This window comes from Schistocerca gregaria, chromosome 1 (genome assembly GCF_023897955.1).
Source record: "Schistocerca gregaria isolate iqSchGreg1 chromosome 1, iqSchGreg1.2, whole genome shotgun sequence".
In the NCBI taxonomy this organism is placed as follows: domain Eukaryota; kingdom Metazoa; phylum Arthropoda; class Insecta; order Orthoptera; family Acrididae; genus Schistocerca; species Schistocerca gregaria.
In genome coordinates, this window is record NC_064920.1 from 166,430,125 (window position 1) to 166,453,106 (window position 22,982).

At 42.7% G+C, this 22,982-nt stretch overlaps 1 protein-coding gene across 1 annotated transcript in view; it reads left to right on the forward strand.

Annotated features, from left to right (window-relative positions):
• The window catches only part of LOC126336103 (probable G-protein coupled receptor Mth-like 1), a 467,301-nt gene that overhangs the window by 53,811 nt on the left and 390,508 nt on the right, over positions 1 to 22,982 (forward strand). The window contains exon 2 of the mRNA XM_049999586.1: positions 22,577 to 22,859. Coding sequence (XP_049855543.1) covers positions 22,577 to 22,859 — 283 coding nt within the window. The remainder of the gene's footprint in view (positions 1 to 22,576; positions 22,860 to 22,982) is intronic.

Consider the following 22,982-nt stretch of genomic DNA (forward strand, 5'->3'; position numbering starts at 1 on the left):
AGATCTATTAGAACAAGTAGTAAGAACAGTGGCTGCAGAAGAGTGCAACAAATGTGTCCTCCATGTGGTGGCAAAAATTGAAATTCGAATGTGGAAATTAGACTGCATTGCAGCAGAAAGAGAAGAGCGTTCTGTTACAAACCTGAATGAGAGCAGTTAAATGTCGACTTAGTTTTATCGTTCCTTTAACAATATTGTCACTATTATTGTTATCAGAATCTCTTGTGTTTGAATCTGCTATGCCGCCTATCGGCTTTTTACACTTTCTTTCATTACACTATAATCAAAGTTAATGATGTAGGGTTTCTCACGAGCGACACACACTTCGTTGTGACGTCAGCCTGGCTTCCTACTGCTCACCAACAAGGATTTTCGACACCCCTGCTTTCACTGGTCGGACATATCAAGCTGTTTCGTCCCAGCTCGCTGTGAACAGACCATAGATTTGTTGCCGGGCGGTTGGATCATTACGAATTGATGAGATTTCAGAGGCACGAGCATATGAGAGATGAAGCAATTAAACAGCAACCTTATCAGTGACTTAAGATGACAGCTTGACCCAAAGTAGTTGGCTGGAAATAAATATTCATCTCCTTATCATGGATTAGGCCGCGCTCGGCCTGTAGCAGCTACATTTAGTCCCTCCATCTTTCTGCTGGTCTTCCAATGCATCTTTCACCTTGCGGAATGTTGCTGTTGTTGTGGTCTTCAGTCCATAGCCTAGCTTGATGTAGCTCTCCTTGCTACTCTGTCCTGTGGAAGCCTCCTACTGGATGTTAACAAATTTCTTCAGAAATGCTTTTCTTGCCTTTGCCAGTGTACATTTTATATCCTGCCTACTTCAACCATCATCAGCTATTTTGCTTCACAAACAGCAAAACTCATTTACTACTCAATTTCTTAATCTTATTCCCTCAGTATCACCTGATTTAGTTCGACCACATTCCATTATTCCTGTTTTGCTTTTTTATGATCAGCGTATATTCTCCTTTCAAGATCTGCTCTTCCAAGTCCTTTGCTATCTCTGACAGAATTACCGTGTCATTGGCAAACCTCAAAGTTTTCATTTCTTCTCCCTAGACTTTAAATCGTACTACAAATTTTTCTTTTGTTTCCTTTACTGCTTGTTCAGTGTACAGATTGAATGAACATCGGGGACAGTCTACAAACCTGTCTCACTCCCTTCGCAACCACTGCTTCCCTTTCATGCCCCTCGACTCTTACAACTGCCATCTGGTTTCTGTACAAATAGTAAATAGGCTTCTCTCCCTGTATTTTGCCCCTGCCACCTTTAGAGAGTATTACAGTCAACATTGTCAAAAGCTTTCTCTAAGTCTACAAATGCTATAAACGTAGGTTTGTCTTTCCTTATATCTCCTATGAGAAGTCATAGGGTCAGTATTGCCACGTGTGTTCCTACATTTATCCGGAATCCAAACTGATCCTCCCCGAGGTCGGCCTCTACCAGTTTCTACATTCTCCTGTAAAGGATTCTTGCTAATATTTTGCAGCCATGATTTATTAAACTGACAGTTCGGTAATTTTCACACCTGTCAGCCTCTGCTTTCTTTGGAATTGGGATTATTATACTCTTCTTGAAGTCTGAGAGTATTTCGCCTGTCTCATACATCTTGCTCACCAGGTGGAAGAGTTTTGTCATGGGTGGCTCTCCCAAGGCTATCAGTAGCTCTAATGGGATATTGTCTACTCCCGGGGCCTTGTTTCGACTGAAGTCGATTATATTGACAAAAATATGGTAATCATCTTGATTCTTCCATTTTCAACAGATGGAATCTCCATTTTTGCCTATTTTCTTCAATCTTTCATTTACCTAAAACATTTTCAGTTCCTTCCCAATATATTCTTGCTTTTTTTTTTCATTGTCCGATATTCACACCCACATAGCAATGTTGGTTCCGATGTAACTTTATAAAATTTAAGATAAGTTTTTGTTCTTACTCTGTTTTGGAGAGATCTTCTAGTTTTGGTTCAGGTAACTGAACTCGTTTCTCTCTCTCTCTCTCTCTCTCTCTCTCTCTCTCTCTCTTTCTTTCTTTCTTTCTAAAGAAATATTCGACATAGCTTTTTTAGCCCTTTGAATACAAGTGGGTTCTGCCTGAAGCCGCATTTTTCTTTCTTTTACATGCCAATACTTTTCGTATGAACTTAAGATACTGTTGTAACGCAGGAACGTCTAGTGGTACACTGAGATACTTCTGCGGATGTAGCGTTCAGAGTAACCGTCGGCGCGGGGATGGTGCTGCGTATTTATAGGAGATTAACATCTGCTTTTTTATATATAGGCCGTATTAAGGTGGTCATTGGCAGCGAAAAAATACGTCTATATTATTGTAACGTAAATCTGAGTTTCTCCTACTGCCCGTATGAATGGTATCGTAAAGTAACCACTGGGACAGTATGTAGTTTTGATACAGAATTTATTAAATTTTAGGCCCATATTTGCCTTTATTTAGTACTGAACTTACGAGTTCATGGTAGTTTCAAGGTGTGGGATTTCGTCTAGGAAAAATTGTAATTTGCTTTCAAATATATCACATGATATGATTGGTAGTTCAAAACTGTATGTTCCTGTGGTTCCAAAGTGAAACCACCTCCATAAAACAACTCATTGTTTACTTCTTGCGACTTTCTTCACGTATTCGTTGCTTACTAAGACAATGCAATTTAACAATGTGATAAATTGTAAAACTATGTTTTGTTGACATTATCGGAACTCAAGAAGGTTAACACATTGGAGCTGGGGATCGCTGTCTACAGAAAATTTTTTGGTGCTGTAATTCTTACTCACTTTCGCAGAGGAAAGAAATGACATAAGCGAAAATTGCCACTCGTACTCTTCCCGTCTGGATTTTAACACAGCTTCTGAAGCACTTTTGTATTACCTCCATTAGTTCCTCGGCAGACAAGTTGAACAGAAGGGCAGATAGGCTACGCCTTTCCTAATAGGAAATCTTTTCTCTTGGTCTTCCATTCTTATTTCTCCCTCTCGCAGGGTGACTCCCTTAAAACGTAACGCCCCTCGTACTTAGACACCTGGTGGTCGGATAAAACTAGTTTGACATCCACATTCCTGAATTGCACGCGCTCTCAACAAATAGCGCTGGCTGAGTGGAGTGGTCTTCCACCGTTCACAGTGAGGGCACGATTGGGCCTGGCTGCGCTTTCTCTGACATTTCGGTTCCTCCCGGACAAGCGGCGTAGAGTTGCATTGCAGGCGCTCCCGAAACAACAGCACTAAGGCTCATCATTAAAGCTTCAGCTCTCTTCCCATTCTCAAAGGAAACAACGATTAACAGGGTTCGTGTTCTTGGAAGATTACAATTTGTGTGTGGTTTTACTACGCGTATAAGAGGCAATAGTGTTTAAATTTTGAAATAGAGTACTACATACATACGAAGTTTCTTTACACCCGCGGGGGGGGGGGGGGGGGGGGGGGAGGGGGGGGGATGGAGCGGAACGGAACATACACTAACGAGCATTCGCCGACAGTTTACTACCATTCGATAAAGTCCGTGAACAAGAGTTTACACCAGAGTGAACGGAAACTACGAGATAACGAATATGACGCTAATAATCAGCACACAGGATACAACACTATGTAGTTAAGAGCCACGGTGCAAAACATCTGGAGAAGATTGCACTGCATCCCGAGCGCACTGCTTTTGACGACGTGCGCAAAATGGCGTAGGAACGGAACAATTTAGGTATATCAGTTTGTATATAAACGGGGAGGTAGTGCACTAAACCCTGAATCGCAGCTCCAGCTTTCCTTAGCATTAGTCCAGAACTTCGCACTGAACGTCCGTTGACGCTTTTCGGCGCGGTTTGTTATTACAATACAAGAGGAATTTTAAAAGCAGGACGTTGATTACCGACGACCAACGTATTATGAAGAAAGGCTAGCATTTACACGCTGGTTAGTAGCAAGCGGATAATTTTACGTTAGTGACTATTTCGCATTGTAATAGCTGCGATACAGGACGATTCGTCGCTGATGTTAGAAACTTTCAGGGAGACTGGAGAAGGGTAAATGTATCAATATGAGGTAAGGGATCTTGGCCCGAAAACTCCTGAGTCGAAAGTTATAAGCGAAAATCGTTCTGGTAGCGCTGATAGTGGACCTCTCGTACTCCATGCTGTTTGCTGGGAGGTACCGTGGGCCAAAGCAAGGAAAAAAGTCTATTAGGCATAGGGACCTGAAGTGTATAGCTTTAAAGCTTTGAGTCCTTGTTTATTTTCGCTATTGTGAAACACATCTCTTCTGGAGAACAAGACTTCATTGCTCTTAACTTGTGCAGTTCAGAGCCCATGTTTACTGGAGTTTTTTCCATGTTCTGGTCCATGTTGCTTACTCCCAAAATGTGGAAAGCGAAGAGCTAGCAGTAGAAGACGTCCACAGTCAGAGGTACAAGAATGATTTTTCGCTTAGAGCTTTAGACTCGATCATTTCTGGACCAGGGTCCCTTACCTCCAATTGTTCAATTTACTCCTCTCCACCATACCTGAAAATTTTTATCATCATCATGGCATCACCCAATATATTAAACATATTGTGATGTTCGCAGTGACATACACGAAACACTGCCAAGTATTTTATGAAAGTACGTGTATGGAAGACAATGTCAATAAAAATCTTCTCTCTCTTCTTTTGCCTTTACCTTGCACCTACACTGGATTTTGGCTTTGTTAAAGTTTAGGGGGCCCTTCCAGTCACCACCACTCCCCAGGGACGGAATTTGTGTATACCAGCTGCTCGCGTGTGGTATTGCCCATGTCAAAGTATGAGATCGTTTTCGAAATGTTTGTAAATCATGTAACTGAGGGGAGGCGTGGGTACCAGCCGGGTATTCACCTAATCGGATGTGGATTCGACCCGGGACCGTAGCACCTGCCCAAAAGCCGTGCCAACACGGGCAGCTGTCTGGGTGGGTAATGTCAATAAAACATGATAAATGAAATGTGAAATAACCGTACGACGTGTCTGGCAGGCTACTTGATAAGATCTGCTGTGTTCTGTAGTTCGTTAGAGAACAGGTGGGTTCATAGCAGGTACACCATTTTTATATGTCATCAAAAATCGCTAACAGGAGTATATTATCCATGTAATTACAGCTAGCATGAACGTAAGCAACGAGAATGATCACGTCTTTGGTATATTTTTAATTTTAATCAGCATACTAGCTACATATTTGCACTCACATACGTTCAAGGACATTTATTGTGTTCTACCTTTTCACTAAAGAATTCTACTCCTTCTTCGCCAAGGTTACTCTGCAATTCTCAGTAAAACGGCTGGCAGAGGGTTCATCGAACCACTCTACCATTCTACTCTCGTTCAGCCCCTGCGAAAAATAAACACTTAAATCTTTCCGTCAAGCTTTGACTTCTCTTATTTTATTATGATGATCATTTCGCCCAGTGTAGGTGGGCGCCAGCAAAATATTTTCACATTCTGGGGACAAAGTCAGTGATTGAAATCTTATGAGAAGATTCTGCCGCAACGAAAAACGCCTATGTTTTAATGATTGCCGTGGATCATATCCATGGTACTCTCTTCTCTGTTTCACGATAATGCAAAACGAGCAGCACTTCTTTGAACTTTTTCCTTCTGCCGCAGATCCAACACCGGAAAGTAGTATTCCAGAAGGAGGTGGACGGCCGACCGGGTCTAGGTGCTACAGTCTGGAACCGCGTGACCGCTACGGTCGCAGGTTCGAATCCTGCCTCGGGCATGGATGTGTGTGATGTCCTTAGGTTAGTTAGGTTTAAGTGGTTCTTAGTTATAGGGGACTGATGACCTCAGATGTTAAGTCCCATAGTGCTCAGAGCCATTATTCCCAATTGTAATCTCTAAGTATTAGGGCCTCCCGTCGGGTAGACCGGTCGCCTGGTGCAAGCCTTTTTAGGTGACACCACTTTGGAGACTTGCGCGTTGATGATGAAGATGGTGATGATGAAGATGGTGATGATGAAGATGATGATGATGATGATGATGATGATGATCAGCGGAGAAAATCTCCGACCCAGCCGGGAATCGAACCCTGGCCCCTTTGCATGTCATTCCGTCGCGCCGACCACTCAGCTATCGAGGCGGACAGTATTTAGTCAAATTGACAGGCTTTAGGCATGTGTGATTTATCGTGTAACAGAAATTTAGCGGATTCTTTTCGGTACTCACGGGGATGACTTCCACTTTTCATTGTTTAGAGTCAACTGCCACTTTTCGCACCACACAGACGGCTTGTCTGAATCATTTTGCAATTGGTTTTGATCTTCTGGTGACTTTACTAGACAGTAAACGACAGCATCACTTACAAACAGTATAAGAGGGCTGCTAAGGTTATCTTCTAAACCGTTTATATAGATAAGGGACAGCAGAGGACCAATAAGATTTCCTTAGGGAACGCCACATGTTACTTCTGTTTCATTCGACCACTTTCCGTCAATTACTTCGAACTGTGGGACCTTTCCGACAGGAAATCATGAATCCGGTCGCACATTTGAGACGATACTCCATAGGCACTCTAGAAGTCGCGTGTGAGGGACGGTGTCAAAAGCCTTTCGGAAATCTAAAAATATGGAATCGGTTTGACGTAACCTGCCGATAGCACAGCTTGTGCTTCTTCAGTCAGACTCTGTCTTAAACTACACGTAACTACAGCCAATTGTTACCAATAGCAGAAACTACCACGTGGAAAAGAAATTACTCAGCGAAAGAGCTCAAGGCCAAAGCAGTGTACCAAGATACGATCGTATGGAGTACCCTAACAGAGAGACCGAGCGAGGTGGCGTAGTGGCTAGCACACTGGACTCTCATTCGGGAGGACGACGGTTCAATCCCGCGTCCGGCCATCCTGATTTAGGTTTTCCGTGATTTCCCTAAAAATCACTCCAGGCAAATGCCGGGATTGTTCCTTTGAAAGGGCACGGCCGACTTCCTTCTCCATCCTTCCCTAATCCGATGAGACCGATGACCTCGCTGCTTGGTCTCTTCTCCCAAACCAACCAACCTAACAGAGATGCGGTTAGAGCAGAGATTTCCAAACTGGGTGTCCTGACACATCGTGGTATCTAGTAGTAGCACCAAAGCTATCACGAGACTAGTAAATTCAGAACGTAGAACAAACGAAATTTTTTTGCTAAAATACAGGGTGATTCAAAAAGAATACAACAACTTTAAAAATGTGTATTTAATGAAAGAAACATAATATAACCTTCTGTTATACATCATTACAAAGAGTATTTAAAAAGGTTTTTTTCACTCAAAAACAAGTTCAGAGAAGTTCAATATGGCCCCCTCCAGACACTCGAGCAATATCAACCCGATACTCCAACTCGTTCCACACTCTCTGTAGCATATCAGGCGTAACAGTTTGGATAGCTGCTGTTATTTCTCGTTTCAAATCATCAATGGTGGTTGGGTGAGGTGGCCGAAAGACCATATCCTTAACATACCCCCATAAGAAAAAATCGCAGGGGGTAAGATCAGTGCTTCTTGGAGGCCAGTGATGAAGTGCTCTCTCACGGGCTGCCTGGCGGCCGATCCATCGCCTCGGGTAGTTGACGTTCAGGTAGTTACGGACAGATAAGTGCCAATGTGGTGGCTCTCCATACAGTTGATTGTGGAATTTGCAGCTCTCTGCTAGCTCTGCGAGTCGATTTTCCTGGGCTGCGAACAAATGCTTGCTGGATGCGTGCTACATTTTCATCACTCGTCTCGGCCGTCCAGAACTTTTCCCTTTGCACAAACACCCATTCTCTGTCGACTGTTTATACCAACGTTTAATACACCACCTATCAGGAGGTTTAACACCATACTTCGTTCGAAATACACGCTGAACAACTGTCGTCGATTCACTTCTGCCGTACTCAATAACACAAAAAGCTTTCTGTTGAGCGGTCGCCATCTTAGCATCAACTGACGCTGACGCCTAGTCAACAGCGCCTCAAGCGAACAAATGTACAACTAAATGAAACTTTATAGCTCCCTTAATTCGCCGACAGTTAGTGCTTAGCTCTGTCTTTTGTCGTTGCAGAGTTTTAAATTCCTAAAGTTGTGGTATTCTTTTTGAATCACCCTGTAATGTAAAACATCCTTCTCTTCGTTCAGTGTATTCACAGACCCCGTATTAAACGAGTGACCTGTAGGTTGAGTTTGGTGGTTGACGCAATATAAGCCGAATTCTAGAGCACAAAGCTAGATTTCCTTTCTCGTTCATTTGAAATAATCAGCAAGAGAAATGCTGCTCTATAAGGTCTCCTTACCCCCACAGATAAAATGTCCGTTAAGAGATAATGTGGAGATATTATTGAAAAAAAAAGATTTGAAACGTTTCCTTCGATATCTAAATGTGCAATAGTAACAAAATACAACCATTGATTCATGAGCATCTAGCGCAATTGAAGGAGTGGTTGGATGGATATTTCCCAACACTACACATGAATGAGAATGACTCGATAGGAAATCCTTTCACCCTGTCCAGTACTTCCCAGATTCTGCTTGTTGAAGAGGAGGAATTGGAAAGCTACAAAGTACAAAGAATCAGATTTATGCAACTTCTGGATCTGTTTTCAGCGAGATTATCCTCAAATAAGTAAAACAGCCCCCCTAATTTTTCTTCTGTTTTCCACAACATGCATATTCGTTTGAAAATGCACTTGCTGTTACGACAAATATAAAAACAGTTAAACGTAAAAGTTTGAGACAGTTAGACGAGCAAGTGCGTGTGAATTTGTCTTACATCCGAGGTACTATACGACAGATCTGAAATGGTTGCCAGGCCGACGTATCATTGAATGCATAATGGTATTGAAGGGTTTTGTATATTTGAAATTATATTTAGCGCATAAGTATACTGTACTTAGAAATTAGATATAAAGATTACCATTTCTTTTAAATATCGTGAATTACCATAGAGTCTCTTTTATTGACATTAGTGAAAGGGTCTGTCGCAAAACTGTAACTCTGAGAAGGGTAGCGCCACGAGGAAAGGTTTGGAAAGCTTTAAGTTAGAGGAACACTTGACTAAAAAGAGCCCAGTCCATTATGGACGGCGAAAGTTCTGCCAAAATGAAAGTGACATCGGATGCGCTTCACTGATGCGTAACAGGACCTCTATTGTCCTCAATACACATAACCGATGTAGAAGATTGGGTCACCAGCGCTATAAGATCGTTCTTTGACTGTAGTATTGTCTACAGGAAAGCATCGTCGTTGGGTAAGAATAAGGAATTGAAGAACGACTTGGATAAATTTCCCACTTGGAGTAATGAATGGCAGTTGTTTTAATAGTGGGTAAATCAAACCACTGCCTTTAACAAATAGAAAGAACTGTGTAGTGTCTGATCATGTCACATTGTGTAAGTATTTAGGGAGGTTTATGTACTTAGCGCACTGTTACATCACAAACAAATGAGTATTGTCTCAAACTACAAATTTTTCTATTGATCCCTCCTTCATCACCAGGAACTGTGTTAGATCGCCAGGGAAAGATCAAGAGGGCATTCGTGAATTAGATGCGAACAGTCAGCCTTTAAACGCCATCGTCACAGCTTGGTGTTGTTCCACTTGTGAAAAGAGTCGGCACACCTCCAGTCGGCACACCTTCAGTCGGCACACCTTCCAGCGTTGGTCCTTACTCGATTAAGTATCGATCAGATCTTGTGGGCCAATTCAAAGCCAGGTAGCTTCGTCGATATGTGAGGCATCTTAAGATTTTTTGTCGTAGCATTAACGTGCCACGTGTGTCTCCAGCAATCATAAGTATGAAATCTGTTTCCAGCTAACATTCTTGCGGTTTTCAGCGGTAGGTGACGAGCGAAGCCTACCTTTGCTAATGGTTGAAACGTCTGCGTGAACAGGGATGTTAGGATTTTTCGGTAGTGTCTTGTATTACAGTACAAGTGCACTTCCCCGCCGCAGAGATGGAGAGTAGCCAGATTGTAATGTGGATCTATGACCCTATACAAGCTGGTGAGGTGAATATTGGGGGGGGGGGGGGGGAGAGAACATTTCTAGGGTGGGCGGATGGAGAGCTTAGATTTGTTGGTAGGGTTACGGGGAATGCAGTACACCTGCAAAGGAAATGGTCCGAGAGACGCTAGTTCGACCAATTCTGGAGTAGTTTCCCAGCATTTGAAATCTCCGTCAGGTAGGTATTAGAAGCAGGTAGAATTCCTACATGTGCTTCTAGGATCGTAACAGATTGGTGCAGCACATACGGGAGTGTAACAGGAATACTCAGGGAACTCGAAGGGGAGTAACACTGTGTTCCAAGAAGACGGTGCGATCATTATGCTGCCACCATCGTATTTCTGGCGTAGGTATTCTGAGAATACGATAAGAGACAGTCGTTTTTCTCTCTTTCAACAGAGCACAGACATCGATAATATTGGTAGACGCACCTCATCCATGCACTGTACGGTGGCGTAGCGCGTGTATCAATGACCAAATAACAGTTCACTGTAGAGCACTCTTCAGCTATGTAAGCGAATTAACAAGCAAAAGACTCTATCTCTCTCTCTCTCTCTCTCTCTCTCTCTCTCTCTCTCTCATCCCATACAAATACGAGCATAATAAGAAGTCCATTCGAATACAGCCCAACGTCACGGCCGGAAACAAAAAGGCTGAACAAATGGCAACCAGACGCGCAGTAGTAGCGTAAAGTTCACCGAAGCGTAGCAAATTCGTAACGACTAAAACCGTGAACGAACTACGAGAAAAACGTACCGGAAACTGAACGCCGCTGCGGCATCAAGACATGATGCACAACTAACAAATAGTGTCGAACATTTGATTACGTCCGGACACCACAATAAATGTAAAAGTGGCGCTAACTCGTTAGGAAACTCACCAAAGCTTATCTGACGTGGCACAGACTGGCTCCACTACAGCAAATGTCAAACTTGACATACGCTATCATGTCTTACTTTAATATTTATTTTCCCGATAGAGATGTTGTCTGACTGCCTGTTTGCTACAGACGTACTCTAGTGACTGAAACGGGCAATAATCACAGGAAGCTCCAAATATGAGACAAAATACAAAAACAGAAATAACATATGTTAGAAAGGAGCAGCGTTATTTTCAATGTTCTAGATTGCAAAGTTACGTATTTTCTTTACCTAGATTTTTAGAATAAACAAACAAACCCTCCCAAAAACTTGTTATGATAGAAAGAAATATAAATTTTGTTCCTGCTAGAAGGTTGACATGTTATTTAAGCTTCGATCTTTAATTTGCTATTTTTCTTTCCCTTTAAAACTACTGTGTTGCAAGATAAAACTGTGTATTCGTGCGTACTGTAGATAAAGTTTCCGCAGCGGAAATGAAGTATGCAACTTGAACTTACAAATAGATGAGATTTGAAACACATTAATGTGTCCATTATAAACCTAGTTGTAAGGAAGAGGTATAAATCTGAATCGACGAACTTTTATAGTGGAGGACATCCTAGGATGCACTAAAAAAGTGTGCAACTGAGACGGAACAATAAATGAGAATTATTTTAAATATCCACTCATAAACAGTTGCTGAATTCTCTTAAGACGAGTATATCGACAAAATTCCAAAAGTTACCTCCATAACACAAGTGTTTGTAGATAGCGATTTCCGGTGGCCAGAAAAACAAACTCTGCAAGCTATGACAGTGGTGAAAAACTATTTTTCAGCAAATTGTGATCATCCTATTGAGTAATATTTCAAATAAGGACGGAGCCAGGAAAGAAACAACAGAAATATTACTTGAAAAACCGGGATTTTCTGTCAAAATAAACAGTTTTATGCCGGAACAGAGCACGACGTTTCTGATGTGTGTGAGTACAGCAAAACAAATGACACCGCCATGAACTTCGGCATGCACCCTGAGGTCTTGTTTGTGATTGTGTATGGCGTCAGCTACTTAACAGCGGAAGACACTGTACAGAGACAGCTTTGTCTGAAGTGCTGCAGTATTCAGTGGGAGATGGTCGTTGTGATAGCTTTGAAAAGGCTCGCCTTCGTAAAGGAGACCTACTGGGCACTTACGAGGCAGGCGGTTAGTAATCCACTGACATAAAAGATGCAGTTGCCGGCGCTGACGAAGCGAAGGCGAAGCGGATGTTGGTTGTTTTCAAGTTGCTGCTTCTGAGAACACGCAGTCTTCAATGGTATCTCTCCCTCCCCCCTACCTCACCCTTTTACCACTTCCTCTTTCGTGTGCAAATGCTAGCGACAGCCTTGCGTTGATACTATATATACAGTGTGTTGTTTAGTAACAGGAAATCCCTATCAGGTAGTTCAAATATACAGCAGGAGCATAGCTACGATCGTTATTATTCGATACAGACGAGGTTTTTGTTTCTCTAAACATTTCTGGAGACTGCAAGAAAGACTTTGCTTCTGTGACGCATAAGAGCTAGTTCTATACTGATATTTCCCCTTTGCTATGTTTCTGTTCAAAAAAATGTTCAAATGTGTGTGTAATCCTATGGGACTTAACTGCTAAGGTCATCACTCGCTAAGCTTACACACTACATAACCTAAATTATCCTAAGGACAAACCCACACACCCATGCCCGAGGGCGGACTCGAACCTCCGCCGGGACCAGCCGCACAGTCCATGACTGCAGCGCCTAAGACCGCTCGGCTAATCCCGCGCGGCTATGTTTCTATATTCATTAAATTACATGATGCTGTGGTACAGCAACGAGACGAACTTGCCTGCATATTTCATTTCGATGATTTTGCCTAAGAGCGTGAGGATGAAGCCGTGAAAGGCTTCGAAATAAATTGCAAATAAATAGAACAACAAACACAGCTGAGTAGAAAATTAGTATACATGTAGGTTATGTGTTTCAAAACATGTCCGAATGGTCCTTTCAACAGCGCCGCAGACAAGTGATAATTCTTGTACAATTCGCTTTACGGTGTAAACAAAGATTGTTTTTATCTTTTATTTTATACTGTATGTCGTTGTGATTTTAGGTAAAAGTGACTGTGTGTGTGTGTGTGTGTGTGTGTGTGTGTGTGTGTGTGTGTGTGTGTGACAGTTCTCTTCGAGGTAATTCATAATGTTCGAGCACAATACATGTTTCAAAATTCTGCCGCATATCAACGTTATAGGTACGGATTACTCGTATTGCCTTTCTTGGATATTGATGTGATCTTTGCAGCTTTCCAGTCTTTGGGTACGGATATAGAGCGAGCGGTTGAATATGATTAATGTGGGAGCAGCATACTCTGAAACGAATCTAATTGGTGTACAGTCTGGATCGGAAGACTTGCTTTTATTAAGTGGTTTTGGTTGCTTCACTACTCCGAGGGTATCTACTTCTAAGTTACTCATGTTGGCAGTTGCCGCGCGGGATTAGCCGAGCAGTCTCGGAAGCTGCAGTCTTGGACTGTGCGGCTGGTCCCGGCGGAGGTTCGAGTCCTCCCTCGGGCATGGGTGTGTGTGTTTGTCCTCGGGATAATTTAGGTTAAGTAGTGTATCAGCTTAGGGACTGATGACGTTAGCAGTTAACTCCCATAATATTTCACACACATTTGAACATTTTGTTGGCAGCTGGCCTTGGTTCGGATTCTGGAATATTTACTGCGTCTTGTTTGTGGAGGTATTTCGGAAGGTTGTATCTCTTCTTTAGCAGCACTGTCATCGATAGTATTTCCATTGCTATCGCGCAGATTAGGGATTGATTGTGTCTTGCCGCTAACATATTTACCAGATGATAATTATTTCCAGAACCCATATTGATTCCTACAGCGCAGACTATTCGGTTTCCAAAAATGTCATAATACGCGAGCGTAGAACATGTTCCGAAATTCTACACCTCATCGATGTTTGTGTCGTAGAAAATTTTTGAAGAAAAAAATATACGCCTGCAACGGCTATAGAGAAGAGCAGAAAAGGAATGATTTCACTGTAAAAGTAGAGTTAGAATGCAGGAATGCCGAGTATTGTTCAGTTGTTATCGTCACACCTGTCAACCGAAGACGAGAGAACGGCCGTGAGAAGTTGGCTGCGGCTCGATCGCTGCGACATGAATGGGAGTCGGAGCTCCCCCATTAACGGCGCATCTGACATAACGGTGTAGCGCTGGGTCCAGGCAGCTGCCGGTGGAGAAGCAGGTCCTGACAGGTCCGCAAGGAATGTCCGCTTCCCAGACGTGGAAATCAGGGGACACAAGACAAGCCCCTGAAGACTCTACGTCAAGAGGATTGGTCTTCATTCGTAAGCAGGCGTTGACGGAACACTATATAAAAAAAAAGTAAAGTTCACAGGAGAGCGTAATATTTCAGCAGTCGTCGACATCATCTGCTGAAAAATGACATGCAAATTCGCCGTCTTAATATTGTGAAATTTTAGCGACATCATCCGGTGCACAACATTTATTATGTACATCGGGAATGTCTTGAACAGCTCCGGAATGTTGGCATGAGTAGCAACAGCCTTCTCTGTGCTTTACAGACCACATGAAACAGTCTCGTCGGCACCAAGTTTGCATAACGCAATCTTCTGAATACCAGTATCTTATGAAATTCTACCTTTTGACACATCTTTCCACGAATAACGCAGTGAGATTCCTACTTTCTTGGCGTACGTTTACCACTGATCTCACTTGAAATGGCCAGTACCAGGCCACTGAAAAAATGCGCAAGGTTGTTTGCCCTGCAAGAAGGCAGGAAAAGACACTTGAAATTCTGTATCAACATCTCGAATTGTATGTGGCAGTATTCTTGAACAGACGTTAAACTTGAATATAATGGCAATCCTAATTATACAGAAGGAAAGATAAAGAGAGAGAGCAAGGGGTAGTGTTATTTATGTAACCACGCACCCTTATGGCCTCTGCTTATTGATAGCATTGAAAAGCGTGTGATAGATGAGCTACACGAAATAGTAACAGTTCCAGTAAATGCAGGCAATACATAAATTTCAATCTAATTAACTGTAGGCTAACCAAATCACTCACAAAATAACATGGGATTAATGATATACTTCTATAAATGCAATAGAGCTGTACAGATAGTCAAACCTGGCGAAGTATTGTATGCGAAAGAGAGTCAAATGAAGAAGTCAGCGGATAAAAGGAAGAAAGAAACAGAAATGCGTATGAGGAAAGCCGTGATGGCAGTGTGTAGTGTTTCCCTGTTGAACAGAAGGAAGGCGTCTGGGAAATGCCGAGTCGGGGGAGGGTACGTTATGTATGATAGATAAGGTTTTAATTCCTTCTCGAAGGGAGCATCGTTTTGTGTGAGATTTTAGATTATTCGATAGATTTGTTCCACATACGGCTGGAATGGAGAACGATTTGGTAAAATAAATAAATAAATAACACGCAGTTAGGTGTAGGTACAGCCAATGTGCTCGAATTGTCAGACCGTGTACACCAGTTATTGAATGATGATTATTGAATGATGATGTACTGCCGGCCGGTAGGGCCGAGCGGTTCTAGGCGTCTCAGTCTGGAACTGCGCGACCGCTACGGTCGCAGGTTCGAATCCTGCCTCGGGCATGGATGTGTGTGATGTCCTTAGGTTAGTTAGGTTTCAGTAGTTCTAAGTCCTAGGGGACTGATGACCTCAGATGTTAAGTCCCATAGTGCTCAGAGTCATTTGAACCATTTTTTGATGATGTACTGATATACTGTATGGGAGGAGGGGCATTCTGGGCTCCAGTGGCTAAGACTGACAGCATGGAAAAAGCACACTACTTACGTGTCCACCTCCACCGTAACGGAGCATAATAGTACTGACATGATCAAACAACTGAATGTTACACCCAGATCTTATGCAACCGTTGAGGGCCAGCAGGGTCGTCTAGAGTTGTCATTTTTTCTCTTGTATTAAACTGCGTCACAGTAGTACAGTCCCGGCAGGAGTGATGACTCTGTTTCTCTATTATCTTAGTTGTAAATATTGTTATAACTTTTTAAATCGCTTACAGGCAAGAGACAGATGCTATGACAGTCTGTTCTCCCACTTTATATTCCTTATACGCTCATCCAATTGTATGTCGAGATATTGTTTTTTTATTTGTCTATTTATTTTTTATTATTTTTTTATTTTTTTACTGAGGTATCCAAATACCGTAAAGGAGTAAGGGTGGGACTGCTTCGCGAATATATTCGCCGAACAACTTGCAGTGCCATTGAAGGATCACCTGAGAGTTCATGGGGTTTAGTCTTAAGATCCGGGTTCATAGCGATACAAAAAAAAAAAAAAAAAAAAAAAAAAAAAAAAAAAAAAAAATGTTCAGATGTGTGTGAAGTCTTATGGGACTGAACTGCTAAGGTCATCAGTCCCTAAGCTTACACATTACTTAAGCTAAATTGTCCTAAGGACAAACACACACCACACACCCATGCCCCAGGGAGGACTCGAACCTCCGCCGTGACCAACCGCACAGTCCACGACTGCAGCGCCTTTGACTGCTCGGCTACATAGCGATGCAAAACAAACTTCATGATTGATGTGGCAGAAGCGATATTCTTATGGCTGCCGCTTCGGTATGGCTCGATGTTGTCAGCATAAAAGTAGTAGTTGCAAAACACAGCGGATGTATAAGTATCATTGGTGCACAGGAAGAAAAGCAACGAATTAAGGACGTGACCCTGGGGTTCTTTTGATATCACTTTTTTCCCTTGCTGACTTCTGTATCCACAGATACTTCTGTTACCACTGATACCTCTTTCTGAGGCAATCGTCGAACCAAACTGGTGTTTTGCTATCAAAAGTTACGTGTAGAAATAACGGTATCAAACACCTTGCTGAAATCAAGCAGTGATCTAGAAACCCGTAGCTTCTTTGCTGTCGTCAGAAGCTGTTTAGTGCAGTGGCTTTGCAGTTGTGTTTCGGGAAGCCTGACACACCGCATGACAGACAGTGAAGTACCCTGAAGACGTGATCGAATGCCAGTGTAAGTTCTTACACGAACACATCTTCGGCGGGTGATTAAAGCTGCAATTCTCTTGAAAGGTAGAACAGCTACCAGAGTGCTTTAGTGCTGTTCGGGTTTGTTTTGTTACTGGTCCTGGTGGCATATATTAGGGTCCTGAACAGCGTCAGAACTGGACTGTTGATACTCTTAAGAATATCGTAAATCCGATGTATCGATATTTAAAATAGAATCATCATAGGCACGAAGTATCGGAGGGATATGTCATTAGATCGCGGTATTGACTTACAGCCCTAAAAAATAGTGACTGCCCATTGTAAATATACTGCCGGTTTTATAACTGTATATTTAAGTATTGATTTATTATTACATATTCTGTACTTCAACAAGCTAGCAGCCTGCTTATCCCCCTTAGAGCAAGAATTGAAAGGAAAACGATGCACGTTCACGCTTGGCGATAACCAATTTGCTAGCAATGGTAACTGCATGTAAGTGGCACAATCAACGACGTCCTCAGATGCGCCTGGACGACCCACCGAGCACCTTGTTACTAAAAAATATTTATGCGGATCGTAAATAGTAAGCCTACTAGGCGGCTCTTTAGCGCACTTGGTGCGGAAATTACGCTGAACTGTTCTCGCCGACTGCGATTCTTCAAGCCATAACACACAGCTACCACGCTCGAGTTCAGTGAAGGCACCCATCTTTAACGCAACTGCCGCTAGTAGACTTGGCCACTGTTTCTATGTTTTGATACAGTGTATCGATACGTGGAACTGTCTCAGTGTTTCGGAACGGCTGTGGTTCACTGTTTCGAAACAGTGGTGTTTCATTCCGCCCCTGTCTCTGATAACCAGACCAGATTCGATCTCGAGCCAGACACAGAAACTGTATCGTTGTTTCCTGTGCTTGGAACGGACTAATTATATCCAAACAGCGATGTTTCATTCCTCTCTGTTTCGGACGAGATTCGGGCTCGGCACAGGTACTGAAACACAACATACCACTTCATGAAACTCTTTCAAGAGGTCGAAATCTTTTTGACAAGCAATAGCATGAAGCTTAAGATATCCGAAAATAAAGCTTCGTTTCTAGGTGACTGTCCTATTCCGAAATGGCGTAACAGTTGCTTTATAAACTCTAACCAAACTACAAAACAACGCAAACTATTTGCATTCATTCTCTGTTCATGTGCAGTAATCATATTAAGAAACGCAAGTAAGCCTACAACATTTTGAATAAAAAAGGCGTAGAGTGACAGTTATTAGACATATACATAAGTTTGATGTAGGTTTAATTGCAAGCAACATGTTGTTGTTGTTGTCTTCAGTCCTGAGACTGGTTTGATGCAGCTCTCCATGCTACTCTATCCTGTGCAAGCTGCTTCATCTCCCAGTACCTACTGCAACCTACATCCTTCTGAATCTGCTTAGTGTACTCATCTCTCGGTCTCCCTCTACGATTTTTACCCTCCACGCTGCCCTCCAATGCTAAATTTGTGATCCCTTGATGCCTCAAAACATGTCCTACCAACCGATCCCTTCTTCTAGTCCAGTTGTGCCACAAACTTCTCTTCTCCCCAATCCTATTCAATACCTCCTCATTAGTTACGTGATCTATCCACCTTATCTTCAGTATTCTTCTGTAGCACCACATTTCGAAAGCTTCTATTCTCTTCTTGTCCAAACTAGTTATCGTCCATGTTTCACTTCCATACATGGCTACACTCCAAACAAATACTTTCAGAAACGACTTCCTGATACATAAATCTATATTCGATGTTAACAAATTTCTCTTCTTCAGAAACGCTTTCCTTGCCATTGCCAGTCTACATTTTATATCCTCTCTACTTCGACCATCATCAGTTATTTTACTTCCTAAATAGCAAAACTCCTTCACTACTTTAAGTGTCTCATTTCCTAATCTAATTCCCTCAGCATCACCCGATTTAATTCGACTACATTCCATTATCCTCGTTTTGCTTTTGTTAATGTTCATCTTATATCCTCCTTTCAAGACACTGTCCATTCCATTCAACTGCTCTTGCAAGTCCTTTGCTGTCTCTGACAGAATTACAATGTCATCGGCGAACCTCAAAGTTTTTACTTCGTCTCCATGAATTTTAATACCTCCTCCAAATTTTTCTTTTGTTTCCTTTACTGCTTGCTCAATATACAGATTGAATAACATCGGGGAGAGGCTACAACCCTGTCTCACTCCTTTCCCAACCACTGCTTCCCTTTCATGCCCCTCGACTCTTATGACTGCCATCTGGTTTCTGTACAAATTATAAATAGCCTTTCGCTCCCTGTATTTTACCCCTGCCACCTTTAAAATTTGGAAAAGAGTATTCCAGTCAACATTGTCAAAAGCTTTCTCTAAGTCTACAAATGCTAGAAACGTAGGTTTGCCTTTTCTTAATCTTTCTTCTAAGATAAGTCGTAAGGTCAGTATTGCCTCACGTGTTCCAACATTTCGACGGAATCCAAACTGATCCTCCCCGAGGTCCGCATCTACCAGTTTTTCCATTCGTCTGTAAAGAATTCGCGTTAGTATTTTGCAGCCATGGCTTATTAAACTGATAGTTCGGTAATTTTCACATCTGTCAGCACCTGCTTTCTTTGGGATTGGAATTATTATATTCTTCTTGAAGTGTGAGGGTATTTCGCCTGTCTCATACATCTTGCTCACCAGCTGGTAGAGTTTTGTCAGGACTGGTTGTCCCAAGGCCGTCAGTAGTTCTAATGGAATGTTGTCTACTCCGGGGGCCTTGTTTCGACTCAGGTCTTTCAGTGCTCTGTCAAACTCTTCACGCAGTATCGTATCTCCCATTTCGTCTTCATCTACATCCTCTTCCATTTCCATAATATTGTCCTCAAGTACATCGCCCTTGTATAAACCTTCTATATACTCCTTCCACCTTTCTGCCTTCCCTTCTTTGCTTAGAACTGGGCTGCCATCTGAGCTCTTGATATTCATACACGTGGTTCTCTTCTCTCCAAAGGTCTCTTTAATTTTCCTGTAGGCAGTATCTATCTTACCCCTAGTGAGATAAGCTTCTACATCCTTACATTTGTCCTCTAGCCATCCATGTTTAGCCATTTTGCACTTCCTGTCGATCTCATTTTTGAGACGTTTGTATTCCTTTTTGCCTGCTTCATTTACAGCATTTTTATATTTTCTCCTTTCATCAATTAAATTCAATATTTCTTCTGTTACCCAAGGATTTCTAGCAGCCCTCGTCTTTGTACCTACTTTATCCTCTGCTGCCTTCACTACTACATCCCTCAGAGCTACCCATTCTTCTTCTACTGTATTTCTTTCCCCTATTCCTGTCAATTGTTCCCTTATGCTCTCTCTGAAACTCTGTACAACCTCTGGTTCTTTCAGTTTATCCAGGTCCCATCTCCTTAATTTCCCACATTTTTGCAGTTTCTTCAGTTTTAATCTACAGGTCATAACCAATAGATTGTGGTCAGAGTCCACATCTGCCCCTGGAAATGTCTTACAACTTAAAACCTGGTTCCTAAATCTCTGTCTTACCATTATATAATCTATCTGATACCTTTTAGTATCTCCAGGGTTCTTCCACGTATACAACCTTCTTTCATGATTCTTAAACCAAGTGTTAGCTATGATTAAGTTGTGCTCTGTGCAAAATTCTACTAGGCGGCTTCCTCTTTCATTTCTTAGCCCCAATCCATATTCACCTATGTTTCCTTCTCTCCCTTTTCCTACACTCGAATTCCAGTCACCCATTACTATTAAATTTTCGTCTCCCTTCACTATCTGAATAATTTCTTTTATTTCATCGTACATTTCTTCAATTTCTTCATCATCTGCAGAGCTAGTTGGCATATAAACTTGTACTACTGTAGTAGGTGTGGGCTTCGTATCTATCTTGGCCACAATAATGCGTTCACTATGCTGTTTGTAGTAGCTTACCCGCATTCCTATTTTCCTATTCATTATTAAACCTACTCCTGCATTACCCCTATTTGATTTTGTGTTTATAACCCTGTAGTCACCTGACCAGAAGTCTTGTTCCTCCTGCCACCGAACTTCACTAATTCCCACTATATCTAACTTTAAGCTATCCATTTCCCTTTTTAAATTTTCTAACCTACCTGCCCGATTAAGGGATCTGACATTCCACGCTCCGATCCGTAGAACGCCAGTTTTCTTTCTCCTGATAACGACATCCTCCTGAGTAGTCCCCGCCCGGAGATCCGAATGGGGGACTATTTTACCTCCGGAATATTTTACCCAAGAGGATGCCATCATCATTTAATCATACAGTAAAGCTGCATGTCCTCGGGAAAAATTACGGCTGTAGTTTCCCCTTGCTTTCAGCCGTTCGCAGTACCAGCACAGCAAGGCCGTTTTGGTTAATGTTGCAAGGCCAGATCAGTCAATCAGCCAGACTGTTGCCCCTGCAACTACTGAAAAGGCTGCTGCCCCTCTTCAGGAACCACACGTTTGTCTGGCCTCTCAACAGATACCCCTCCGTTGTGGTTGCACCTACGGTACGGCCATCTGTATCGCTGAGGCACGCAAGCCTCCCCACCAACGGCAAGGTCCATGGTTCATGGAGCAACATGTCTGACATATTACTGATAGTGTAATGGTGAACAGGAAGGGCTAGGAAGCATGATGAATTTATAGTAACGGTTCGAAACACCTTGAAAGACAAAAATTTTTCTGTTATATTTTGTTATTTATTCGAATTATTTGGCGTCATTTGTGAGTCAATAGTCACTGTGCCTATTATCCACAATGATTCCCTTTGTGTGCATGGAAATTAGCAGGCTGGGTATTACCCATGCTAACGGAATGTGGGAATCCCTGTAGCATATCCGCTGTTTCTGCAGTTTGCTCCCACCTCCAGTTCCGTTCGTGGTGGTTCTTCTGTCTTCAGCTATGGCTGTCCTCGACCAATTGAAAAGTATGAAAGTCACACGACACGAAAGCAGCGCATTTGCTGCAGGAAATACGAAACTGCCAAGATACTTATGTGATAGTTTCATACTTTTTCGCGATATGATTAGCGCTCTCGCGCACCTCATTTCTGTTTATATGGACATACTTATACAGTAGACTTTCAAGATGATAAAATGTGTAGGGATATTAGATTACACTGTTTCGAAACAGCGTATCGAAACATTACATTGTATTGTTTCATTTGTTTCAAAACAGCTACGTGTTTCAGTTTGCCCATGTCTAGCCGCTAGCGCTCCTTGCGGTGCGATTCGGCACTACCAAACTACTCGAGACAAAACTTGATTTTTTCCCTACAAATTGACACTGCAATCGCCTCTGTAGGTGGCTGAACTGTTGTCGCCGACTTCGATTCCTCAAACCAAAGCACATAGCTGGCACGTTCGGGTTCGGTGAAGGCAGCCATCTTAAACGCAACTGCCGCTAGCGCTCCTTACGGTGCGATTCGGCACTACCGAACCACGCGAGACAAAACTTGATGCATTTCCCTACAAATTGACTCTACAATCACCTCTGTAGGTATTATGAATTAATTTATACGAATTTTCGAAGTTGTAAAGTCCTTTTTGAAATACGCTGTATATTTAATTTAATTGGTCGTGTCCAACTATGAAGTGTGTCTGACATCAGTATCCACAAGGGAGTGAATATAGAATGTGGGGTGTTTATTTTTTCTGCAGGTGCTGGCGTGCCCGGAGACGGTGTCTGCGCGTCGGTCGCGCGTGGTCTCGCACGTGTCGGGAGGGGACCTGCGCTTCTCCCTGTACCCGGCCGGGCTGTGCGTGTCGGCGCTGTTTCTGACGGCGACGCTCTGCGCCGGCTCCTTGCTGCCCGCCGCCAGCCACGCGCTGCACTGGAGGTGCCAGACCTGCTACGTCGCCTGCCTGCTCGTCGGAGACGTGCTGCTCGCCGCCACGCAGATGAGTGACGCCTGGGGACGCGGCCTGCTCTGCTTCCTCGTCGGTCAGTACCGAGTCTCTATCAATCTCTCTCTTACTACCACTCGTCGATGTCTTGTTGTGGCCTTCAGTCCTGAGACTGGTTTGATGCAGCTCTTCATGCTACTCTATCCTGTGCAAGCTTCTT